We start from the raw sequence: 25,300 nt of genomic DNA, 5'->3' as shown, positions 1-25,300 counted from the left end.
CTAGGAGGGGCATTGCAGCGGAGGTGATGGTCACGATTGTGGGAGGCAGGCTGTAGAGGAGGTGATGGTCATTGGCTCTAGGAGGGGCATTGCAGCAGAGGTGATGGTCACAATTGTGGGAGGCGGGCTGTAGAGGAGGTGATGTCATTCGTTGCAGGATTGGAGGGCACAGTGGAAGTGATGTCATTGGTTGTAGGAATGGGAGCGGAGGTGATGGTCACTGGCTGTAGGAGTGGTAGGCTGTGGTGGGGGCGATGCCACTGGTTATAGGAATGGAGGTGTCTTCACTGGCTGAAGGAGCAGGAGTGATGTCACTGCCAGTGGACGTGGAGGTGATGGTCATTGGTTGTAAGAGGGGGGCTGACATCGATGGCCCTTGGCATGAGGGCAGGAATTTTGTTGTTTTCACTGCTGCATCCCAAGTGCCCTGTAACAGTGCCTGGCACATAGTAGGTGCTCAGTAGAGTGTTGTTGAAGATCAAGAGGTCAGGCATTTTCTTTGAGAGAGCAGGAGAGACCAAAAACAAGCCTTGTTTTCTCCTCTGGAGTACTGAGACCTCAGATGAAGGTGATGGGGTAAGACCTAGAAGCCCCTGGCTGCACCACACACACATATACACACAAACACACGCACGCGTGCACACGCACACAGACGGGTACATGCACACACATAAATAGACTAACACACACACTAATGCACACACAAATGCACGAGCACATGCACACACTCACACTAACACAAACGCACGCACACATGCCCAGCAGGCATTTCACTCTGCAGGAGCCTTGACTGAGATTCTCCTCTGCTGCTCCCTTTGACACCTGGCAGACTGGCTTGATTTTCTTTTTAATCAATTTTTAACGTGCGGCATTACCTGCTTGGTAATTGTCAGAGCACCCAGGAAAAGCGAGAAGAGGAGGTGAGATGAAAGCCTGCCAGAATTATCAAGCAAAATGGAAAGAGCGGCTAGCAACAGCCATAAGCCTCTCCAAACAATAGTATATTAATGAACCTGCGTTTTTATGTTATCACTGGTGTGGAAGCGGGTGATCCTGTCTAGTTATAAGTGATATCCGTAATGGAAATGAAAGAAATAAAGGGGAAAGTGATTATTCCACAGGAAATGTGCCCTACTTCCCAGAGAAAATCATTGTGAACATTTTTGAGTGACAGCTTGTCATTGATTTTAATTTTTTGTATGTTTTCCTACACTTCAAATTTGATCATTTATTGCTTTTGTAATTTGAGAAAAGTTTTTTAAAGGAAGTGTGCTTTAATGTGAAAATTATCTTCCCAAATGGTTGCTATGGGGAACTTTAGCGTCAAGTTTTTTTTTTTTTTAAGATTTATTTATTCATTATTTTAGAAAGAGAGAGAGAGAGCATGAGCACGAGTGGGAGGGGCAGAGGGAGAGAGAATCCCAAGCAGCCTCCACACGGAGCCTGACCCGGGGCTCAATCTCACGACCTGAGCCGAATCCAAGAGTCCAATGCCCAACCCGCTGTGTCACCCAGGCACCCCTAGCGTCAAGTTTTAAGAAATGGCTTAAAATGTGCTTTTCCTGTGCTTCAGGAATAGAAGTCACATTTTGGGGTAAAAGATTATGGACAATCTAATGATCTGGGACTGTCTTTCTTGAGTGTAAGGTAGAAAGGTGTGATCTCGTCATCACCTGGAACTTGTGTCTCTTGATCATCACTTGCAACGTGTTCAAGGTGACCGTGTTACAGAAAACAGACAGGCATTGAGTGTGTGTACATGCACATGGGCGTGCGTTTTATTTCTGTCTTCCAAATACTTTTTGTATGCTCTGAGACTTTTGTTCATCAGCCTTAAGACCTCTAGGATTATGACATAATTGGAAAAACAGCTCTATTTATTCAGTGTCCTTTCTAGATAGTCTCTGGGAGAGGGGAGGTATTACTCAGAAATTGCTCTTCGCGGGAATTGCATATATGAGCCTTCGCTGTAAACAAGACTTGCGTGCACTGTTTGCCACGTGGTATTTTGAAACTTGACCCTAGAACAATGGCAGTGGACATAGTGCGTTTTTCCCTTGCTCTCTGCATACAGAGGTCTTCCGATCCCTGCGCAGGCATGTTTGTGTCCTGACACCATATAGACATCTTGACAACGTAACCGCTCTCCCTTCCCCCACTGTGTGCCAACGTTCCAGAAGGGGAAGGCTCTGTCACAGATGATAGCTGCCGCCCCCACTTACAAGTCTGCTGTATTTCTCAGTGGCCGCCCCCGCCCCCGTGGAGTCGACTTCTTTAGGGAGAGACAGGGTTCTGATGTTTGGGGCGTATAGCAGAGGAGAGCTGTTTACTGTCTAGGAAGGGCTAGCACGGGCAGGAAGTCTCATTTCCGGAGAAGGAAAGGGCTCGTTCCTCGTATGTTTCCTCTGGCCCAGCCACCTTGGGACGCCCTTTCATCCTTACCCTCTGCTTCTTAGGTTGCCAGTCTATTCCCCTGGGCTCTCCCTTTTCATCTCTCGTCTCTTCCCCAGGGCAGCAGCTCTAGCAGGATGGCTTGGCTCAGGGGCTTGCTGCCCCCATCCTCTCTGCCGGGAGCTGTTTATCCCGTTTGCTGCCCGCCCCCCTCCCCTCCTCGGACTCCCCTCCCCTCCTCGGACTCTCCTCCCCTCCTAGGCCACATCAGCTCCTCATAGAAACTGAGCAGAAATATGCTGAAACAATTCTCGGCTGATTTCAGACAGAAGTCTGGATTGGGTGGGATGCGGGGTCCCACGTGGAGATCCATTTCCACATGAGCTTTCACCTGCAGCTCAAAGATGAAGCCTTGATGCGTAAAAAAGACAAAACATCCGCCAGCCTTGCTCGTTGCAAAATGCTCTTCTTTATTTCCTCTCTTGGTAGTTTCTTGGTGGGCCACCAGTTGACTTTCTTTAATTTCACTTTCTGCATATCGTAATTGGAGGTAGTTGGAGGATTTCTCTCTGGTGAAAGGAGCAAAGCCCTTGCTGAAGAAGTTGTGTGCTATTGAGGGTCCATGGTGCCGCCTCCCCTCCCCCTGCAACAGCCTCTGTGTCCAAAAACTAGCATGCCTTGTGCTGCCCTGTCTTTCCCTTGACAGCAGCCTCCTGGGTCCCTGTGCCAAAAGTGGGGACAGCGAAGTCCTGCCGAAAGCACGGAGAGTCTGCAGTTGACCCCAAGGTGCCACGCAGAGTGGCTTTCCGGCTGATTGACACACAGTGCTGTCAAGCTCACGGCTTTGGTTTCCAGTGAGATGTGGTGCTTCTGGGGTTAGCTGGAGGAGTTAGGGAAACTGTACAGAAAATTCAGACATAAGAGCTTTAATAAGGTGGTGACGGGCGAGGGCAGTCGGGGCTACAGTGCAAATAACATTGTCCTTTAGGAGATCCTCAGACTCGCCCTGTAGTTTAGAACTCATGGTTATATCCATGACCCAGAAACATCGACAGAAGCTTCAATTACTCTGTTTCTAAGACCCAGTCATTTGTAAGATGGTCCATCTTTCGAGGGGAGAAATATCCCCAGCAGGAACATTGAAATACGGGAGGAAATGTATGCCTTGGATTCAAGGAAGCCGGCCTTGCTCAGAAATGTCTCTTTGGCTAATTGGCTGGGTTCGGTCTGTTTTAAGAAGGCAGGAAGGTACACAGAGGTAGGCCAAACCCTTAGAGACGACCATCCTAGGAGCTGAGTTCCATCTTCAATGCCAAAACACCTAAAACAAAATCTAAACTAATTTGGAGATAAATGACTCTAAAATGTATTCTGTATGTGACGTACCTGCCTTGGGCTCTTCAGCATCCCCTAGACAGCTATCCTCTCTGGCTCATGTGTGTGTTTTCCTGTTTTTTTAATTCGCTCTTCCTTTGCGATTCACTGACAGACTCTGGATGCTGTGCAGGTCCTTCTCTGTAGCAACCACTGCTCATTTTCTAGCTTCTGTTGTGAGCCAAGTTGTCGCAGGCAGGATTGTAGGCCAGTGGGGGGATAATGGCTCGGTATGGGCTCACCTAAGAACATAAAAGATTGTAGGGGCATCTGGGTGGCTCAGTTGGTTGAGCGTCTGACTCTTGATTTCAGCTCGGGTCATGATCTCAGGGTTCTGGGATCGAGTCCCACATCAGGCTCTGTGCTGGGCTTAGAGCCTGCTTAAGATTCTCTCTCTCCCTCTGCCTCTCCCCTGCCTCCCCCTCCCCCTACTTGATTCTCTTTCTCTCTCAGAAAAAAAAAAAAGAACTAGAACATAAAAGATGGTGCACTGTCTTAATATTTGGAAAGAATCACTGAAGTATCTTTTCCAATCAGATTGGTTCATTATGCTATTTTCTTGCCAGTGGAGGTGAAGTGTCTCAGGGAACGGGGTACCTTTTCCTCATTTTGTGCTCAGGACTTTGGGGTAGCCTCACCTGGCCCAGATTGAGTCAAGAACTAGAAATGCCTGTTGGAGGCTGCTGATTTTCCCACACTTCTCTTAAGACCCTCAAGAGAGGCAGAGTCAGCAGTGCAATGGGCCATCACTGGGGTGATAGCGTTGAAATTGGGGGCATGAATCGAGAATGTCCAGCCCAACCCACACGCAGGGCATAAAGGGGAGAAAGAACATGCACATCCTTGCTTTGTGAAGACCTGCCTGAGGACAATTTCACGGTTGATAGTTGTACTTTTCAGAATCCACAAAAAGAGATCTGATCAATAAGTTGTCAAAAGAGTCCTTCTTGGGCGCCTGGGTGGCTCAGTCGGTTAAGCGACTGCCTTCGGCTCAGGTCATGATCCTGGAGTCCCGGGATAGAGTCCCGCGTCGGGTTCCCCTGTTCAGCGGGGAGTCTGCTTCTCCCTCTCCCACTCCCCCCCCTTGTGCTCTCTCTCTCTATCTCATTCTCTATCTCATTCTCTCTCTCAAATAAATAAATAAAATCTTAAAAAAAAAAAAAGAGTCCTTCTTGGACTGCATATTTTTCTCTTCTCCAGCACCCCAACTACATTATACTTTCTGGGAGTTGTCTTAACCCTTCCAAGTTACAAGTGGACCACCTGACTTGTAGAGAATGCTTCACATAAGAATTTACATGAAACCAGGGATGCCGGGGTGGCTCAGTTGGTTAAACGTCTGGGCATGATCCCAGGGTCCTGGGATTGAGTCCCACATCGGGCTCCTTGCTCAGCGGGGAGCATGCTTCTCCCTCTGCTTCTGCCTCTCCCCCCTGCTCGTTCTCTCTCTCTCTCTCAAGTACATAAAATCTTAAAAAAAAAAAAAAAAAAAAGAATTTACATGAAACCAGATCAACAGGTAACTGATAGGTAGGTAGGTAGGGAGGTCAGCCTCCCTTAAAGAGCTCGACACCAGTATGCAAGGAGCAGATGGGGACTGCACCACTGATCACTGATTTCGTTTTTGATTCTTTTAAGAGAGCTTCTCATACAAGGAAGCAACATAGAAAGGAATAACTATTTTGAGACTTTTTGCTCATGGCATTTCATACTTAAACAGAATTGGCAGTTTTTGAAATAACAGTTTAGAAAGATATTTTCTGTACAAATGAGCAAAGCCCAACCTTTACTGGAGGAGACCACATGTCCTCTCCAAATGACAGGGCCAAGAATAACTGCCGTTTTCTTTGTACCCCCAGTGTGCTGGGACCCACTAGGGGCTTCCCTTCATTTTGGCTGTTTGTTATAAGAACATGGAAATCCGGCTTTACCCTGTGTGGATTCACTTGCCCAGATGCCAGAGCCAGGGAGCACATTGACACACCGTCTGTGCCCTCTGTGTCCTCTGTTCTTCCCCCCGCCCCGCATCACCACACTCAACCTGTTCTCATTGTCGAGGACACAAGGGCTCAGGGACAGGAGGGTTGGAATGAAGTGCAGACAACTGAGATATTTTAAAAGAGGTCCCCATTCTAGTCAATGCCAGGTGGTCATGGGCTCATTTCCTTTTTGCATAGGACATTTGAGAAAATATTGCAAGAAACTTCTAAGAGTCCTTATTATTCCAGCGGTTCCTAGGACTTTTTTCTCCTCAGTGCTCAAAGGGGTTTGGACATGTGCTCCCGGCAGTGGGGGCTCTCTCCCCGGGTGGGGCCCTGCTCCTTAGGGGGCCTTAACATAGGAGATGGTGCCCGGTGAAGAGTCACTAACTTATTTAAAATGAGTAATTTTTAAACGTTATACAGTATTTCAAAAGAAAAACCAAGAGTATAAAAGAGGCAAAAAGTGAACAGAAAGTCTCTCCTCCACTCTCAGTTCCTGGTCCTGCACTGCCCTGAGGGTCCCCAATGTCCAGCACCTCTGGGTCCTTCCAGGGATGCCCTGAGTATATAAGCACTTACCAGTGGAAGCAGACCTGATGCACGGTCCTGCATTTTGCTTCGTTCATTTGATAACACATCTCTGAGATTATTCCACATCTACAAAGGAGCATCTGCCCTATTCTGTTCCCTTGCTGCAAAGTGTGGGGGCACTAGGATCTAATAGTCCCCTGTTGATGGGCAGCAGGTGCTTTCTAGACCTTTGGGGTTACAGTGTGGCAGTAAGCAACATGTTGTATACATTTTCTACCCACTGCTTTATGAGAAGTCTGCACTATGACCTCATTAATTACCTCCTACCTCTGTACTTGCCATAGTACAGAGCCTCCATCAATGTTTCTGCATTAATGATGATAGGTAACATTTATTAAGTGCTTACCGTGTATCAGGTACTATGCTAAACACCTTACATGGATCAGTATTTTTTCATATTGCCTCAATTTTAATTACTATAATGTTATTCTGTAAGAATGATATAAATTATATAAATGTGTTGTTACATACATATATGAACTTCTTATGAAAATAGATAAAATAATAAATAAGTAATAATGTGATTACCTCGATTTTATAGATGGGGCTGGGTACCTGAGAAGTGGTAGAGGTGGGATTTGAACCCAGGTACTCTGACCCCACAGTCAGTGTGCTGAACCACCCACTCTCTTGACTAGTGTTGAGAAAGTCATCTGAGTTTCTAAGGGCACTGGCGAGCACAAAGTCTTTAGACCGAATGCATGAAAGTGGTGTATACAGTGGAGCTCCACAGTGAGCTGGGGGACGTCCTACCCAGAGTGGTGATCACGTGACAAATGCCCCCAGAGCACGTGCACATTGGCCCCCAATGACTCCAGCTCACCTGTGTCTCCGTCTCCAGACAAGCAAGGTGTGCCAAAGTCAGTACATTTGATGTGCACTCGTCAGATGTTTTGAGCACAACTCTTGTTTTATTTTTAGTAGAAGCAAAAGTATTTTCTGGAAGCAGCGAGAAGCAACAAGGAGAAGCACGTGTGACTTTGTCTGCTCCCCCAGCGGAACAGAAGCTGGTTAAAGAGTTCCTTCCTGATGGGTATAGCTCTCCAAACAACAACTGTCAGTCTAGCGACTTCTCTGAGCCCTCAGAGAGTCAACAGCAAAGCTTCCTGAAATCCGGAATCCCTTTATCTGGCTTTCTTTGCCCCTTACAAGATTTATGCACATTTCCACAGGAAGACAGTGATGTTCAGATAGAAGGAGAGTTCCCCAAAGGTAAGGAGCAAGGGAGGTAGGGTTGAGGTGATTCCGCCTTGATATTCATATGGAAAATGGTATGATGTCTTCCTGAGCCCTGGTCCATACAAGCTCACCTCATAAAGCTGTCCCTTCTGGACTGTGTGAGCTGAGAGCAGGCGGGACCTGCAGGTTTCCATGGTGGGTGAGTTCTCCCTCTAAAGCATGGAGAAGACAACCCTGTGTGGGTCAGGGATTCCAGCCCCGCTGCGCAGCAGGTCTGGATCCACTAAGGCCTAGAGGAAGGTCACATGGCAGGCTCCCAGGCTTAGCTAAGGAGGGTATGAGACGTTGGTGTGGCTGCTCTGGGGTCCACCAGGCCGCCCGTGGTCTTCCATGAGTGCCTAGCAAGGGTCCTGGCTGAGAGGTGCAGGCCCCGCAGTGTCCTCCAGGTAGGTCCCAATCTGAGCCTTGCACCGATGAGGGAACCAAGAATTCCAATCTGGCCATCCCGCCTCTAAGATCAAGCAGCTGACCCCTATTAATATTGCAGTGAGCAGTGATATATAAAAGAATATAAAGGCAGAATAGAAAAGAGATCTGTGGTGCCCAGTTTTCAGTGAGAAAATTTAGATCTCCTATCACTCTGAAGATTTTCCCAAACAACTATGGATGAGGACAAAAAGAAACCCACCAGGTTATATAGTTTTGGAATATAAAGGTTAAAAGGGCTATGGTAGTTGACAAAACTAATTTCACCTGGGAGCCAAGTTAATCCCTAGTTCTTCATCCATTAATATACTGAAGAAACATTGATTAAACACCTACTATATACATGCCTCCTGTGTGCTAGTCACCGTGCTCAGTGCTCCCTGACCTCCAGTGCTGGAGACACCAGGATCATACCTGTCTCTGTGCCGAGCCGTCCAGAAGCTGCAGGTGGCCACAGGTGCTCCACGGTGGGGACAGATCTCCTCCTCAAGGAAATGATTCTGAGCAGGGACTTGAAAGCTGACTAGAAGCTTACAAATCAGACCTGAGGGTGAAGAGTATTGCAGACTGAGGGAAAGGCATGCACAAAGCAAAGGGTTGATGGAAAGAATATGGTTGATTTGGGATCCAGGGGGGCTAGAGTGCTAGGAGGGCAGAGGGGGGCTTAGTGGGAGTCTGAGGTCACACGGTCAAGTTGGAAAGTCCTTAAAACCCACTCAGGGGCTTTGAACTGAAGTCAAGGCCAAGCCCTTGAGGGGCAGAGATCTAATTAGATTCACTCTGAAGGAGACGGTCTCCTGGACGGTGGGGCGGGGGTAGCGGATGGGAGGCAAAGGGTGAGGCTGGGGGCTGAGGCCCTGCCAAGGAGCACAGACTGGGGAGGAGAAGCCACAGTAGGGAGACTTTGAAGCTACAAGAGAGCACTGATGTGAGCACTGATGAAGACGGGCATGCCTGCACCGCCCCTGGGGTGCAGGGGCTGGTGGTGGGGTGCGGGTGGGAAAGGCTGTGAGGCACTGTGACATCCCTGTGGGTGAGGTGAGGCAGGAGAAAGTTCACAGCAAGAAAGGGGGACAGTGTGGTGGAAGGTGTAATTAACTCTAGCTGCAGGGGACTTGGGGGATCGATATCTGGGCCGGTCGGTTAGGCTGGAAGCAGGCATAGGGGAGCAACAGGGAAATCCTCCAGGAAGAACAAGAGCAAATGCCCCAAGGAATGAAAGAGAACGATTTGAGATCCTCTAAGTAGTATGTTGTTGGTACAGAATGGAAGGCAATAGTTGGAAATGGAACATCCACCACGAATGAGCTACAAAAAGTCTGGGCTGCTTGCAGGACCTGTAGGTCTTAGGGAACATGGGTGGATTTTACATGGAAAGAGGACAGCTGGTTCAGGCCAGAGAGGATCCAGGCATGGATGGTGGATGTTCTAGCAGGGGCTTCAGGTAAGAGATTCAGGGGACCCTGGAGGTGCGTCCTGTGGCCCCTCGAGCCTCCTAATGGCCACCTCTCCACTCCCAACAGAACCAGCTCCTGGCAGGCTCCTGGGCTGCCCCCATGGAGAGATGCAAGGGGAATATGACATGGTCCAGCCCTCGAGGGAGACACAGGCTTGTGGGGGTAAAGCATCCTGTTATGACCTTACCCCGTAACAGTGCTGCTGTGTGTGAGAAGCGTGTTCTGCCGTGAGAACACACCGCTGGTGGGATGGAGCCTGCTTTGGGAAGAGGGGCACTTCCTAAAGGATCGGGGCTCAGCCTGCAGGTCGGAGGTCACTGGGTACAGGAATCAAGGGGGCTTTGTGGCAATAGGAGGGCATATGGGTGAGGAGTAAGATGCTATTGGGTTTCAGAGCTGGGGAGGTGTTGGGAGGCTATGTTGGGGGGACAGTGCGGAGGAGGGTAGGGGAGCTCACACAGGAAGAGTGGAAGGGACAGTGTGTTCCTGGCGGAGCAGTTGGTCAGTAAGTGGTCAGTGAATACGTATTAATTCGTCCTTCCCCACACCAGAGGCTGTCCTGCCCAAAGTGCTGTTGAATCAGTGCGCCCCCTGACCTTTTCCACAAGGGAATGTCAATGGCCCAGGAAGTGGCCAGATCCAGCTGAGAGAGAGAGAGAGAGAGAGAGAGAGAGAGAGAGAGATCATTCCAATTATACATATAAAGCCAGTGGTAGTCACTAGCAACTGAAGGGGAGGGATAAATAATTGAACACCGTTTTTCTGTCTTACATCATTAGTGTAGCAAACATAAGACAAATTAATACACTGTTCCCAAACAACTGAGCTATAATAATTGTACAGGACACACTTAATATGAAGCCTGGAATAGAAAAGTTTCTTTTCATTGTGAACAAAAGCGTTTTGAACCCTGGAAGCCGAGGGAATAGCTCCATGGTGTAATTAGCCGGTGCAAAGTCTGGCTGCCCCCAGACATGCCTCCCTGTGACCAGGGCAACTGGCGGCAGAGGGGGGGGGGTGTCTGTGGAGGCAGGATCTCATCGGCTTAACGAGCCCCATTAATAACCCACTGGTGTTTCTATTTTCCAAATTGTCTTCTGTGTCTCATGACTCTGAGAAGCCAGGAGGAAATCTTGCTGCCCCTCTAAATGGGATTCTAAATCTTCTCTCCCAGGGGATTACAAGTGCTGTGACTTGGTTGTAAAAATAAAGGAATGCAGGAAGAGTGAGGAGACCCCCGAGCCAGCTCCCCTGGAGCCAGCGTCCCCTGAGCCACCAGAGACCCCTGACCTGTCCGAAGACTGTTCTGAGGGTCAACGAACACCTGTAGGCTCCTTGACCTTGCAGGTAAGGCCCTCTGTGCACCCCGGCTTGATCCCCACCGAGGGGAGACCTCTCCTGGGGAGTCCGTGGTGGGGGGGGGTCATGATCTCACTTCCACCTCTGAGACTGGAGGCTTGACTCCCCTTTGTAATGGCTGTGTGACCCTGGGCAGGTCCCCTGACCTTTCTGGGCCTCTGTTTCACGGTGTGAGTGATGCAGAAACGAGGTCTACTCCACTGGGCTAGAATGAGGATCGCATAATACAGGTAGTGACATGATCGTAGTAGTGACAGCATTTCTTTTTTTTTTAACAGCATTTCTTGAGAAGTTATGGGTGACACTGCGCAGGTCACTTTATAGGCATCAGGGCCTTCCATCCACGCTGCCCTCTATGGGGCACGGGTCCCTCTGACCCCATCTTCAAGTGAGGCTATTAAGCTTTGGAAAGATTAAGGAGGTTGCCCTAAATCACGTGGCCATGAGCTCAAGGATGTGAAAGCTTTCATTTGGTGTCTGTTCCTGGTTGTAGAAGTAATACGTACACATTTTTTAAAGTTCAAAATCACAGAGATATAAAAATTAGCAAGGCAGACAACTCTGAGAAAGCTCCTGCTAGCAGCGTGTTGTATAATCAGGCATACTGTCTAGGAAAGGACTTGATAGGCCGTAAACATCCCTGCAGATGTGGGGACAGTGCCATTGGCCGGTCCCTGCACCCCGGGGTCCTTGGTAGGTCCATGGTAAGAGACTCATGATGCCCCCGAAACAGCCACGCTGGGCCAAGAGGCTGGTCCCGGGGCTCTCTGTGCAGCCCCAGTGTGCCTGGGACCGAGGGACGGTGCCACGGAGACCAAGTGGCCAAGAAGACTCCTTTCCCGGTACAGCTGCCAAGGCCACTTCCAGGACGCAGATGGAGCCTGAACTGCCCTCCCCGTGGGACCCTGAGCTCCCAAAGGGCTGGGGGAGCAGTGAGGCAGAGGAACAGTCTGCCATGGTAGCATAGCCATGCCCTACTATGTGCGGGGCTCAGGGCAGTGGCGGGAGGGCTACAGGGTGGGTGAGACCATGGCATCCAGGAGCTCACAGCCCAGCATGGCCATCGATGTGTATGAATCTGTTGTACGAGGTGGTCTGTGAGGTACCACGAGGCTCGGGCTGAATGGGGAGACCCGACAGAGCTTCCCGGGAGAGCTGGAGCGCTCTGATGGGTGCAGCTAGGGTATTCCTCCAGGCAGTGGAACCACCTGAACAGAGGTTTTCAAGGAATAGCAAGTTAAGACCATGGAAGGCAGTGTGGAAAAAAACGTGGAGGTCCCTCAGATCCACCAAACCACAATGAGCCTCGGGTTTTGCCTCTGTCAAATGGGGATAAGTGTATCTGCCATTCAGAATCAATGTGGGGATTCCCAGAGACAATGGAGCCACATGAAGTGCATAGCCCGGTGTCTGACACAGAGTGGAATGCATCAGTGGTGGTATCTTTTTCAGTGGACCTGAGTATGTGCGTGGGTGGAGGGGGTGTGATTGAGGGATGTGCCCGAAGTGGAAATACGGCCATGCAGACATCCCCTACGGAGCTTGCAGAACCAGTTTGCATAGGCAAAGATACTTTGCCAACTTTTTCTTCCTAGGAATAGATGTTCCTGGTAGCCAAGATGACTGTTTCTCCTGAAAAGGCATGTATTTCACACTGGGTGGATGATCTCGGTCTGTGCGTGAGGCATCCAACCCCCAGCAGAAGCAAGTGACTCCTAGTGCCTTCATTCCTTCCCCACCCATGTCTCTTTGGAGTAGGGAGTTCAGGGCCCTTGGACTTCGGTCTGCTGGAAACCGACTGGATTGACGGGGAAGAAGGGATGGGTAGAAGTGTGCCACCTTGCTGTCGGTGGCCAGGCAGCCATGCTGCAGTGGGGCCCTGGGGGCTGGCTGGGGTCGCCCCACAGGACCTACGTCGTCAACATGCCTGTCACAGTCTCCACACGAGGCAGCGTCAGAAAATCGTGGTGTGCAGATGCGCTGTGGCTGTCGGTCTTTGAATGTTGTGCTTTTGATCAGCTTCTTGACCAAATCAGAGGGCTGTATCTCTTGCCCGCATCACGTCTATTAAAGATAAAATATTCTCTCGCTGCTGTTAGGAAGCCCTGGAAGTCCGGAAACCCCAGTTCATTTCTCGTTCCCAAGAACGGCTGAAGAAGCTGGAGCACATGGTACAGCAGAGAAAAGCCCAGCGGAAGGAGAACCTGGGCCAGAAGCAGAGTCTCTTTCCTGTCCGCGCCAACAAGAAGCAGTTCACGGTTCCCCACCCTCTTAGCGGTAAGCTACGGGGGGCTCGGGAGGGCAGGTGAGACTGGGGGGTCTGAGGGGCCTGGGACCTTCACCCACGGCGATAGTACAGATGATATAGCTCTGAGATGCCCTGGACTCAGGTTTGCTCCACGCATCCAAACCGCGGTATCATAAAGCCTGCTCCGGAAGCCAGCCCCTTGTGGGAGCTTCTAGAGGGCACTGAATTCAGCCGAACTAGCTTGGGACACAAATTTACCACTCTAGCTGGGAAAGAAGCCACACAACTGTAGCAGCCAGGGTAGCAAGTTCAAATTCTTGGCTCCTAACAGACATGTGCGAGCGATCCCCTTTGCCCTGTATAGATTGCAAAACAGATCTCAGGGTGAGAGGGTGACTCCAGCTTGTCTACATCAACATTCGTCATCTTGAAACCCTTTTCCTGCTGGGAGCTCAGAGAGTGGATGGCCAGCTTTCCAAACGCTGCGGAGCCAGTGTCGAGCTGACCCCGTGAGGGGCGGCATGCATACACTCGTTAGACAGGGAGTACTCAGGAATCTTCTCTGGGCCAGGCACCATGCTGGGAGCTGGGGATAGCACCGTGAGCCAGACTGGCCTTGATCCTTTCTTCCTGGAGCTTATAAACAGACTATTAAAGCAGCAAGAAAAACAAGAAGAGATGAGAGCAAAAATGGGGACATCGGAGCACATACGGATGGCCTGCCAACTCAAATCTGAAAATCTGGAGGCCTGGGGAAACCTCCCTTTTATTCCTTTGGATAGAGGAACAAGATCTTTCTTCCTAGGAAAATGTTCTGGCCCCCAGGAGGTGAAATCATGAGTATAAATCTGAATAAAAGTCCTTTAGGAAAATAACCATATTCAATAAAATGCAGCTTAGCAAACATTACAGACATTGTAGGGGAGCCTGGGTGACAGAGGACAAAGGGTGTTATTCCAGAATTCCTGCTCACCTCCTTGGCCTGTGGGCAGGCTGTCTCCTTCATCCACCCATGGTGCTGCAGGTCATAAGACCCCGGGCAAGGGTGCATCCTTCTCATGGCAGAGGATTTAGCAGAACACCTGCTGCTCCTTCCCAGTGACGTTTTCCAGTATGCTTTTTTTAAGATTTTATTTATTTGCGAGAGAGAGAATGAGAGACAGCACGAGAGGGAGGAGGGTCAGAGGGAGAAGCAGACTCCCTGCCGAGCAGGGAGCCCGATGCGGGACTCGATCCCAGGACTCCAGGATCATGACCTGAGCCGAAGGCAGTTGCTTAACCAACTGAGCCACCCAGGCGCCCTCCAGTATGCTTTAAAAAAAAAATCAACAAAACGAACACGCAAAGACTTTCCCTCGTTGAAAATGAGTCTCCCCAGTGTTGCAAGCTGCTTAGCAGATCCAGGCTCGATTTGGGTGTGTTCTCCTGGGGACTAAAATCTCTGGCTCGACAAAGAGCAATCTGGGTTCAGGTGCACACTTTTCAAGTCAGTAGGAGGAACCGGCTGTCAGCCATAAGTGGGAGCCCCCCCGGGCACTTGGACGTCTGCGCTTGTCCTGGGAAGGGCTCAAAGGGTGCTCCTGATGTGTGGGCCACTTGGCCTTGACATTTTTGAAGATCCTGCCTGTTAAAAAATGGTTAACAAATGTGTTGTCAACAAACATAAAACAGTGCCACTGTGGAGCTCAACAGATTCACATATGAAAAATGGCTTCTGATTCGCTTCTTTTTTGGTCAGATCCCTTTATTTTGTGTGGGAAGAAATGGGGACCCAGGGACACTCAGGAGCATCTTCTGTGTGGGGCCATTTCTCAGCAGCAGTGCTGGGTTCTTCATCCCCTGGGCCAGCTGCTTTCCAGCTATGCCACACGGTGGGTGCCAAATCCTCCAGGATTACCATCATCACCAATATTAGAGAGATGCCTGTTGGTTCTGCCTAGGGCTGCTTTAACAAGTGACCACAGGCCGGGAGGCTAAAATAATAGAAATTTATTCTCTCAGAGTCCAAGGGCCAAAAATCCAAAATAAAGGTGTCTAAATGGTTGGTTTTTTTCCTGGCGGCTCAGAGGGAGAATTCATGCTCTGCCTGGGCGTCCTCGCTTCTGGTGGCTTCTGGCAGTCTTTGGCGTTCCTTGGCTTACAGATGTATCACTGCGTTCTCCGCCTCCATCTTCACGTGGCCGCCTCCCCTTGTCTGTGTGTCTTTGTGTTCAAATTTCCTCATCTGAGAAGGACACCAGTCACGGGATCAGGGCCCACCCTCATCCAGTATGAACCATTCTAACTCACATGCATCTGCAAAGACCCTGTTTCCAAGTTAAGTCATGATCACAGGTTGGGTTGTGGGGTGAGGACTTGAACATGTCTTTTTGGGGAGACATAATTCTACCCACTACATTGTCCAACCGTGGCGTTTTCCCCTAAGCAGATCTCCTCACAAGCTCACATTCAATGAAATCTTTAAATGAAGTTCACTTTAAATGAACATCTTCAACTCGTCTATAATAAAGTGTGATCAGACCCAGTCAGTAGTTTTAAATAACCAAGGTACCTTTTTGTCCCCCCAGTTCTGAGGTAGCCCCAGCATGTAGGATGCTGTGGCCAGGACTTTGGGGCAGGGACTTTATGGCCACTCTGCCGGTCCCTGCAGTATTTATGTGTCGATGAGCGCTTTATGCTCCTGTTTGTTTGTGTTAGGTCAGTTAAAGCAGACAACTTCTGAAACCGGAGCCTCATGTAAGCTGGGGCAAGGGAGAAGGGAGTGTTTAGGGCCCCATTAAACAAGTCTACAGTACACATCTTGTCTTCAGCCTGTCTGCTGGCAAGATGATAAAAGCGAAATGCAGATGTTTTTCTTACATGCTAAATTTGTTAATAAATCATATGCGTGAACGAGCTCCGGCTACAGCATCAAGATGTCCGTTCGAAGGAAGATGGGTCTGCTTTCTGAACTGTGCTAGCTGCCACCCATCATCAGGGTCTGTCCAGCAGTCTCGTCTTCAGCGCAGGTGGGCACTCTGGTGGCTGACGAATGCCTCGCCGGGCAGGGGCTGCCGGGACGATGACAGCGAGGGCCAGGGGGCCAACTCTGCTGCTTGTTGACTCTTGAATTCTGAGCGGTTTTCAAGGCTCAGGGCAGGGACACGCATGTACGTGCATGCATGCACGTGTGTGTGAGTTCACTGGGCTCCCTGTTTGTAGATGGGGATTTGCAGGACCAACTGAGACGACAGAGAGACTAGGAAGTAGCTGATAAAGGTCCTGTCTACCGCCCGCCTGTCTTTAACTGTCTCACCAGCTGTAGCTTAAATTCCCAAAGTCCGTACACGGGTACGTCTCTGTCCTTGCCCAGAGCCATCTGGGCCACCCTTGCGTGCCCAGGGCAGTGACCCGAGAGCTTTCTCATCCATCACGTAGCAGGCCTCTCTTGAGAACTCACTGTGAGGAACAGTCCCTGGTCTCACGGGCCTGCTCGCCTCGTGGGGAAAGCACACAGGTAGAAGCAGCACTTGGGGCTGGTGGAAGGCTTCTGCTGGGGAGACCTCCAAACCGCACGGGGGTGAGGCTGCGCCAGCCCATCGTGGTGCAGGGTGGGGGGGGGGGGGGGGGGGCGGGGGCGTGAGGATGTCTGTTCAGCTCGGACTGCACTGCACAGTGGGGGGCCGAGGGCGAGCCAGAGGGGCCGCAGGTGAGCCCAGGAGGGCTAACAGGGATTGTAAACGCTGCTTCCAAATTTAGCCTTATCCTGAGGTCAAGAGCTGAGGCAAGAGTGGCTCCAGGCAGGACAGGATGGGCAGGCCTCGGGCAGGGCGGTGGGATGCAGGATGGTGACAGATGGGATGGGTTTTGAGGTGGCAGCGTCAGTAGAGTGTGGTGACTGCTGCATTGTGGAGGAGAGAAGGTGAGAGCCAGGGCAGCGGAAGGAGGAAGGCGAGAGGCAGGCTTCGCGTGCGGTCTCTGAGGTTATGGGCTCTGCAGTCTCAGGGCCCCCCCCCCACGCCTTCCCACGTGAGGACTCTCCCTGCTCACTCCACCACAGTTACTGGGCTGTAGGCAAGCCTTCCCCGTCATCCCTACACAGCTCCCAGGGGCCCGGGGGTTGGTGGTGTTCAAAGGCCGACCCTAACCTGGGAATTGGGATGTTTCAGAATTAGTCATGCTTCTGCCTTACGGAATGAGTCTGGGCGGGGTGAACAGAGAGCGGTAGGTATAGCACCCTCAGGTGGAGGTGGTACAGCGCCTGCTGGGAGCAGGTAGCTCTGTACCCACAGGTGTAGGCATCCCTCACTATCCTCCGCTGACCAGCGTGTGGCTCTAGTCAGTTCCCGCTGCAGCTCCCCAGCCTCGCCCTCTTCATCGCTGGGAGTCCAGCCCAGAGCCCCCCTGGATTTCATCCTCACCTTGTGACCTGGACCCTTCCCAGCCTGACTCTGCCCACCCCCACCCTCCCCAGCTGGTCTCCTTAGCTGTCCTTCCTTAAGTCAGGGCCCCTAAACCACCTGATAGAAGCTTTATCTGTTTCTCCTTGTCTCTGCCCTACAGAATCCTGCCTCACCTCACCGGCCCAGCCTAAGTCCAGCCTCTTCCTTACCTCTTACTCCCAAGGCCATTCCTTCTGCTTCCCGTAATGCCTGACCTACTCTGTGTGGTGTAGAGTGCTTCGCTCTTTATGAATCACGGTTGCTAGTGGCAGCCCGTCGGGAACCTGGCAATGCTCAAACACAGCCCAGGCTGCTGTCCTTCTGTCTCAGCTGTTTCTTCTCTGCCTGTCGGGATTCTCCTCGTAGCCCTCCCAGGTTGTCCCCCCTAACCTGCGAATGTGTAGAAAACCCATGAGGAATATCCCCTTCTTCCACGAAGCTCTCCCTGTTACTCCCATCCAGTCCCCTGCCCCCTTCCTCTTCCATTTGAGTGCTCATGACGCTTGTATCTCTTTGGATCCCCTACCTTCTTAGCTTCTCCGCTTTGGATTATGGTCAGGTGGGGATGCTAGTAAAGTCTCCCTAGATTGTAAGCGCCAATGGGCCCGCGCTGCACTAAACCGCTCTGGGCAGCCCTGCTGCATGTAGCAAAACAGACTGAATTCATCTGAATTGCATTATCCACACTTCCCAAGGTGATCCAAGTCAGAGCCATTCAGATCACGGACTAGTAGAGGAACGGAATTCTCCGGAAGGCACTGCAGAATTCCTCCTCCAGCAGATCTGCCTTCAGACTGATGATCTTGGCTGGAGCAAGTATTAAAATGAATTTGCATTCCCAGAGCATTGAGCTGGAGAAGTGACCCAGCAGATATGAGATGGCAGGGAAGTCATCGCAGTAATAAAAATGTGCTGTTCATCATGCAGCTAGCTGAGCCCCGGCCGTATTGTCCCTATTATTGCCTGGTCTGATCTTGTGAATGTTTTCCCATAAAACATCTGAATAAATATTTGGAGGTAGTTCTCCCAATATCACTCACAAAGGAATTTTTTAATGTGCTTATCAGATAAAAGTAATTGTTACTTCATCAGCCTGCAAAGAAAACAGTGGCATGATTTAGCTAAAAGGCTATTTCCCTGATTCAAAGATATTTACATGTATACTATTATGGTATCCTTCACAGGCCCATGATAAAGGTATTGTGTTTTTTCCTAAAAAAAACATGGGAAGAAAAGACCAGTTTACGTCTGTTGGTTAGAAGGACAGTGTTATTTCCAATTAAAATCGTTCAAGGTGGAAACAGGAATTGCAGAGTGGTAGGAAAAACTAATTTTATGGGAGATTCCTTTTCCCAATTGCCTGGATTTTATTTTCCAAATGATTTCCCTTTTATCTCACAATGCAGCTCAGTAGTAAACCTTGCAGTGACACTGAGGATATAAATCTACTTGGCAATGAGAAGGAAAGTTTATTCATCATCTGTAAATCACCATATTTTGTGGTTCTCTAAAAAATGCTGGCAAACCCTGGAATTGGAGCAAACAATGACTCTCATATCAACAGTTAATCTTTCAGACTTTCACTAACTGTTGCTGTTTTATGGTGAAGTGGGTGATTTGAGCCATTGTTAAAGTTCCTTTAAATGAGTAATTTAAACTTGCCATTTAACACAAACACATTTTTTTAAAATGTGGGGAAAATACACCAGGTTTTCTTTTTAGGATAGATTAAATCCTATTCTATAGCTACAAATAATAACTTTGAAAACTGATGATTATAACTTCTTTAAGATTTTATTTATTTGACAGAGAGAGGCATAGCGAGAGAGGGAACACAAGCAGGGGGGACTGGTAGAGGGAGAAGCAGGCTTCCCTCGGAGCAGGGAGCCTGATGCGGGGCTCAATCCCAGGACGCTGGGATCATGACCTGAGCCGAAGGCAGACGCTTAACGACTGAGCCACCAAGGCGCCCCTATGATTATAACTGTTTAAAGGCACTGATAAGTTGTGCAACCGTGAAGACTGCTAACCTTTGTTTGACCTTATTTCCCCTAAACTTTTTTTGACCTTGAAATGCTTTTATCCAATTCTTGAGAGTCCACTTTGAAAATATTGCTCTAGGAATCTTTGCTTATGGAAATATCTACCATGCTTTGCTAAGGAACCCCCAACTGGAGTTTAAGTCTGCCATTTCCCACAGAAACCTGGGACTGTAGAAAAGAGGTCTTACTCTCCTTACTTGTATCCCTTTGGTCTAGCAGTGCCAGGAAGCAAGGGTTGAGGTTCCTGGGCACCTCTGGGCAGTAGAGATTGGTGCCAACTTCACGATCCTGTGGTTGGCTTTGCCTCATTGAAAGCTTGTCCATTGACAGACCCTGCCTAACCTGTCTTCCGTGTAGGTTCCGTTGGCATCTGTAACAATGCCATCATGCTGGTACCCAGCACAAAGTCCATCAGAGGAAAGGAGCCAGTCACAGTCCCTTTGGAAAGTATGTCACAAATGCGACAGCATGAAATAATAGGAGAAGGAGAGTCCTTGCCTGTGCCAAGAGCTTGGGTAGGAGCGATTCCGAGGAGAGGTGTGACTGATACAGGCTCGCCTTCTTTTGCGGTCCCCGTGGCTTTTATGAGAGCTAGCAGAGAGCCTTGGACCCCTTTGTCCTTTACTGGGTCTTTGAGGAGTAACCAGATAATACAAGAAATATTAACATTTGTTGTCTTTGGCCATAGGGATGGAGTGTGGATGGAAAGGAGCCAGGGGCATGGGGGCGGGGAGGAGATGAGGAAGCAAAAAGGGTAGAAGAAATCCCCCCCACCCTTGTCCTCTAGGGGTTCAGTGCCACTTGGGAAGAGAGCTGGCCTGGCAGACAGCTGAAAACCAAGTCTAGAATCACATAGGAAAAGACCCCGAGGAAATGGGGAAGGAGGGGCTTGAGCAGCTGCTCTTGGTCTGAGAGCAGGATAGAACCAGGGATTGCATAAAGACTGCATTTCTCTCCAAAAATGCTCTTCATAGACATGTTGGACTTGGGGATCTGGTTCCTCTAGCTGGGGGAGCTGAAGTTGCCATCCCCAGGCCCCGTCTGCCCATGCGCATCAAGGGCTCTCCCATTATGAAGATCTGCGGGGAGTCTCATGGGTTGCTGGTGTTCTTGGTGGGCCCGTTGTCACCACCACCGCCCCTGCCCCGGCTCTAAACTTGAGGATGAATCTCTGATCAGGAGCTGAGCTCTCCATGAAGAGATCGAGTCACTTCTTTAACCAGGAGACTTCATACTTTACTTCTCAAATTGAGCATGCAAACAGAGAAATAGATATCCCTGGAGACCTCTGGTTTATTCTTCATTTCTTTTCTTTTTTTAAAAAAAATTTTTAAAGATTTAAAAAAAATTTATTTGACAGAGAAAATGAGCGGGGTGGGGGGTGGGTGCAGCAGAGGGAGAGAGAAGCAGACTCCGCGCTGAGCAGGGAGCCCGATGTGGGGCTCAATCCCAGGACCCTGGGATCATGACCTGAGCCAAAGGCAGATACTTAATGACTGAGCCACCCAGGCGCCCTATTCTTCATTTCTTAATGGTGTATGCCTTCACCTGAAGGATCTGAGAGCCTCGCTACATTTCCAAAACTTTGACATCAGCGTCTCTCTTGTGTAGCTGGGTGGTAATTGGCAAGAACATCATTTTCACATCAATGCCAGCATTTCTGCTGTGTCTACCACCTTCCAGGCCCCGGGAGCAGGCTGCCTACCAGGTGGAACTGTCATTCAGAGCGGGATTCCCCAGAAGGCTCGAAGCGATCTGAGAAAAATGAGAATGTTTATCCAGCACCAGATTTTATCATCACAAGAGCACTTCAGAGGCAGACAACCCAAAAGCCTTTCCACAGTGCAATGTGTACCATTTAATTTCTGGAGGGCTAATTAGTCCAAGCTAGACCACTCTGCTCTTGCCTATGTCCAATAAATTAGAGGTCCCACTAAAGTGAGCTGAATAGAAATCATGTGCAAGTAATTGGATTTAACTCTTCAAAACCATGATGTAATTACTCCAGTGACAGGATGCTCAGCTGCTCCTTGGCTCTGAAGCTGGCATAGTGGAGGGCCTTTTGATCTCAGAATACACAGATATCGGGGTCCTTTTATAGGGGACAAACTTCGGAGATTATCCCCCCAAATCCACACCTCATCTGCATTCCTTTTGGGAGGCCCAGTCTTTAATAGAAGATGCTGAGAGGTGTAGACTTGGTATCTACACTCCAAAGTGGTTTGTTGTCTCCCTGCTGGATTCTCTCCAACAGGCATCTCTTGGTTTTGGTATTTCTAAGGTGGGGGAAGCAAGTACCTGAAGGATTCTTCAAAGTGCTCAGGGTGACTGCAGAGAATGTGCTTCTGGGAGGGCATTGTAGTAATAAATCCAGGGTGAACTTGATTATCATTTAGATTACTTGTTCAACAGGGAAAATGAAGCTTTGCAATCAGAGCTGTAGATAGGGCTCTGTGTGGAGGGAGAAGAACCCCAGCCCCCCAAACAACCAATCATGCTGGCATCTAGGTGACCCTTGCTGCTTCCTGGCGACACCGAATGGGTGTAGATGTGTGTGTTCACACATGAAGCAGGTGAGGGTCGTTAATAAACACTCACGTGTGTTTACAGAGATCGACGGGGTATCGGGACTCAGCTTTTGCTCAGCTACTCGCCCAGAGCAGCCTCAGAGGCACCAAAATCTTGGTAGCTGGTTATTGGCTGACTTTGAAAGAGGCAAGGGCTTAAGCATGTCTGGCTTTGCCAAATTAAATTATCAACAGGCCCTGGGGCTTGGATACAATCATGAGCCAGACACACACAACAGATTCAGGCGGGAAAAAAGGATTTTCCAGAAATACATAAATGCGCAATTTACTTTAGTAATTTTATTGAAAAAACTGAAAACAAGCCTCAAACCTCTTCTATTTGAACATTAACGAGAGGTAAGTACAACCATGGTTCCCTTTGCTCTCTGTGAATTGGAATAACAACGCTTCAAGGAAAATCCATAAAAGACCAATAAGCAGGCTGAATATTGTTCTCACCACTCTAATTTCATAAAGGAAGAATTTCCTTCACAGCGAATTGATAGATGTGATTTTGCTGTATTTTTGAACAAAGCGCATGCAGGATGGTTTCTGTTCCTTGAAATGAGGTCCCATTGGGTCCTGTTGCACATATGTGTGCTTGGAGAACCATCTCTTGCTGCAGGCAGGTCCCAGTGGCCCTGCTGCATTTCTCCCCTGGGGTCACCCTTCCTCCAGCCCGCTGTCTGTCTTTTTTGAGATTCAGCTCAGCTGCCTCCGGCTGCAAAGTCTCCCCGGCATGGCTCCTCCCCCGGAGGGCTGACCACTCCCCCAGGAGCCCTCCACCCCATGCAGACCCTTGGTCCTGGCACCCAAAGGCCTTACTTATGTGGCTCTCACCCTGGGCTTTGAGCCCTTAGTCTTAGTTACCTTTGTGTCTCTACTGCAGAGCACCAAAGAGGTCAGCAAATGAGTGGTCGCTCCGGCCTGCAGTCTGGGAGTCATCCCGATCCTTCTCTCCCAGCCCACAGCTCACTTTGCACACGGGCAGTGTTGGTGAGGCTGGAGTCCCCCCACTTCGCCCTCTGAGCACGGCCATCTCTAGTCTCCATCTCTCTTACTCTGAAGGAAAACTCCTTCAACAGGCTTACATAACCCAATTCGGATGGTTTGCAGTCTTGGTACACAGTGGCGTAGTCTGGAGATTCTGGTTCACGTTTCCAGTGCCTGCATCGCGGTCAACGTCCCCAGGTGGTTGTCAAGCATACCTGGGTGGAGAATGTTGCTGTCTTTGATCTTGTGTCACCTGCTGGCCTGACTTTGCCTCGAGCCTCATTCCTTCGCTCCCTCACTCTGTATCCAGTGTGGCCCTCATTGTTTCCCCCTACCCACCCCCCCAGCTCCAGTTCCTCCCACGGCTGGTCCCTTGGTCATTTGGGTTGTGCTTTAAATACCTCCTCCTGGATTGAGCCCCACATCGGGCTCCCTGCTTAGTGGGAAGCCTGCTTCTCCCTCTCCCACGCCCCATGCTTGTGTTCCCTCTCTCGCTGTGTCTCGCTCTGTTAAAGAATGGGGTATCGGAACTCGATACCCCATGCTCTGTTAAAGAAAGAAAGAAAATCTTTAAAAATAAATAAATAAATACCTCCTCCCCTGAAGGGCCCTCCTGACCACCCCAGTCCCCCTTTACTACGTGGGCCTGTTTCGATTCCTTCAAAGCACTTGCCTGATATGTTGTAGCCAGTTTGTTAATTATCTGATCCCCCCTCCCCCCAACAAACAAAGTTCACGGTGGTAGGGTCTTACCTATTTTTTTTTCTTCTTTGTTAATTATCTGATCCCCCAACAAATGAAGTTCACGGTGGCAGGATCTTACCTATTTTTTTTTTCTTCTGAGCATCCCCTGGTGATACAGGAGTTGCTCATTAGATGTAGGAGGAAGGATTATAAAATAAGTAAATTTGGGGTTGGTCTCCTGGAAAGTGGACTAGCGCTCACCAGGGTGCCCAAAATATGGATTCTGCAGTACGAGTGGGTGTCCGTGTTCTGAGGGGAAGAGAATGTGAGGACAGGGCTGGGCTATCTCAGCTTGACACCCAGCTCTGCCACTCACTCGTTCACTTCATGAGTCTGAACAGGAAACAGCCCTTTGTTTTTTTTGTTTTTTTGTTTTAAGATTTTATTTATTTATCAAAGAGAGAGAGAGCACAAGTGGGGGGAGCGGCAGGCAGAGGGAGAAGCAGGCTCCCTCCTGAGTAGGGAGCCCGACGTGGGACTTGATCTCAGGACCCTGAGATCATGACCTGAGCCGAAGGCAGAGGCTTAACCAACTGAGCCACCCAGGTGTCCCAGGAAACAGCCCTTTGAACTCAGGGTTCCCCAATCCTAAAATAATAAAAAATCGTTTGCATGTCACAGGGTTGGTATGAAGATCACGTAGGGAAGCATCCAATAAACGCTAGGAGTATTGTTATAAATAGTAATGCAGACCCCTCAAGTCTGACACGCCGTTCCCTTCCCCGTCCCATGCCATTCTCTCCTCCAAATGCCAGAGAGGGTTCCATTTGCTCCGGGGAGGTTGGGAGCCTCCCTCCAGGAGGGTAGAACCGCTGCTTCTCTCCTTCCTCCTCGCCAGAAAGGTCTCACTACTCATCAGACGGGTTTGGTGGTGTTACAAAAACTCAAGAGTCAGCAACCAAGGAGCACCAGCTGGGGTGAGGCTGGCCGTCTTGGATGCAGACCTGCTTGTTTGGCACCTAATATGGGCGTCTCTGCCCCGAATTTAAATTTCTGCTGAGGCACAGCAGGCCACGAAGAGTTCAGAAAACAAAACAGTGGAGGTGCCAAAGAGCTCACATTTGCTTTTGTTTTCTCTTGGAAATAAAACCAAAGCTTCATTGTGGTATCAGGTGTTCTAAAGAAACAAACTTAAAAAAAAAAATCTAATTTCCCAAAGTAGACCACATACAATTGGATTAAGATACAAACTATGTTTGTAACATTTTTATTCCTTTAGAGCACCATTATCTGTCTGGGTTGGCTGCACCCTAATCTTGAGTAGCTCCTGAAGAATGCTAATCCGGGCTTGGGTCTAATTTTTTTGGAGAGGTTCCTTCTCCTTGCCTGAGTAGGAGTCTTCAAGCAGTCACAGAACTACTTTCCCAAGACCTGGCTGCCTTAAGGTGGCACCCCATTTCTCTGGGAAAGTCATCAGGATCTTTCTTTCTTTCTTTCTTTCTTTCTTTCTTTCTTTCTTTCTTTCT

At 49.5% G+C, this 25,300-nt stretch overlaps 1 protein-coding gene across 3 annotated transcripts in view; it reads left to right on the top strand.

Annotated features, from left to right (window-relative positions):
- CUNH10orf90 (chromosome unknown C10orf90 homolog) overlaps nucleotides 1–25,300 on the top strand; it is a 215,615-nt gene that overhangs the window by 184,426 nt on the left and 5,889 nt on the right. For 2 of the 3 annotated variants that reach the window (XM_034985990.1, XM_034986002.1), the window contains 3 exons: nucleotides 7,260–7,550; nucleotides 10,635–10,807; nucleotides 12,919–13,096. In XM_034985990.1, coding sequence (XP_034841881.1) covers nucleotides 7,260–7,550; nucleotides 10,635–10,807; nucleotides 12,919–13,096 — 642 coding nt within the window. The remainder of the gene's footprint in view (nucleotides 1–7,259; nucleotides 7,551–10,634; nucleotides 10,808–12,918; nucleotides 13,097–25,300) is intronic. The other variant, XM_034986012.1, reaches the window with a different exon arrangement.

This window comes from Mirounga leonina, unplaced genomic scaffold (assembly GCF_011800145.1).
Source record: "Mirounga leonina isolate KUSES-001 unplaced genomic scaffold, KU_Mleo_1.0 Mir_114, whole genome shotgun sequence".
NCBI classification, from domain to species: Eukaryota; Metazoa; Chordata; class Mammalia; order Carnivora; family Phocidae; genus Mirounga; species Mirounga leonina.
The sequence above is the reverse complement of the archived record's forward strand: the minus strand, read 5'-3'. Positions and strand labels throughout refer to the sequence as shown.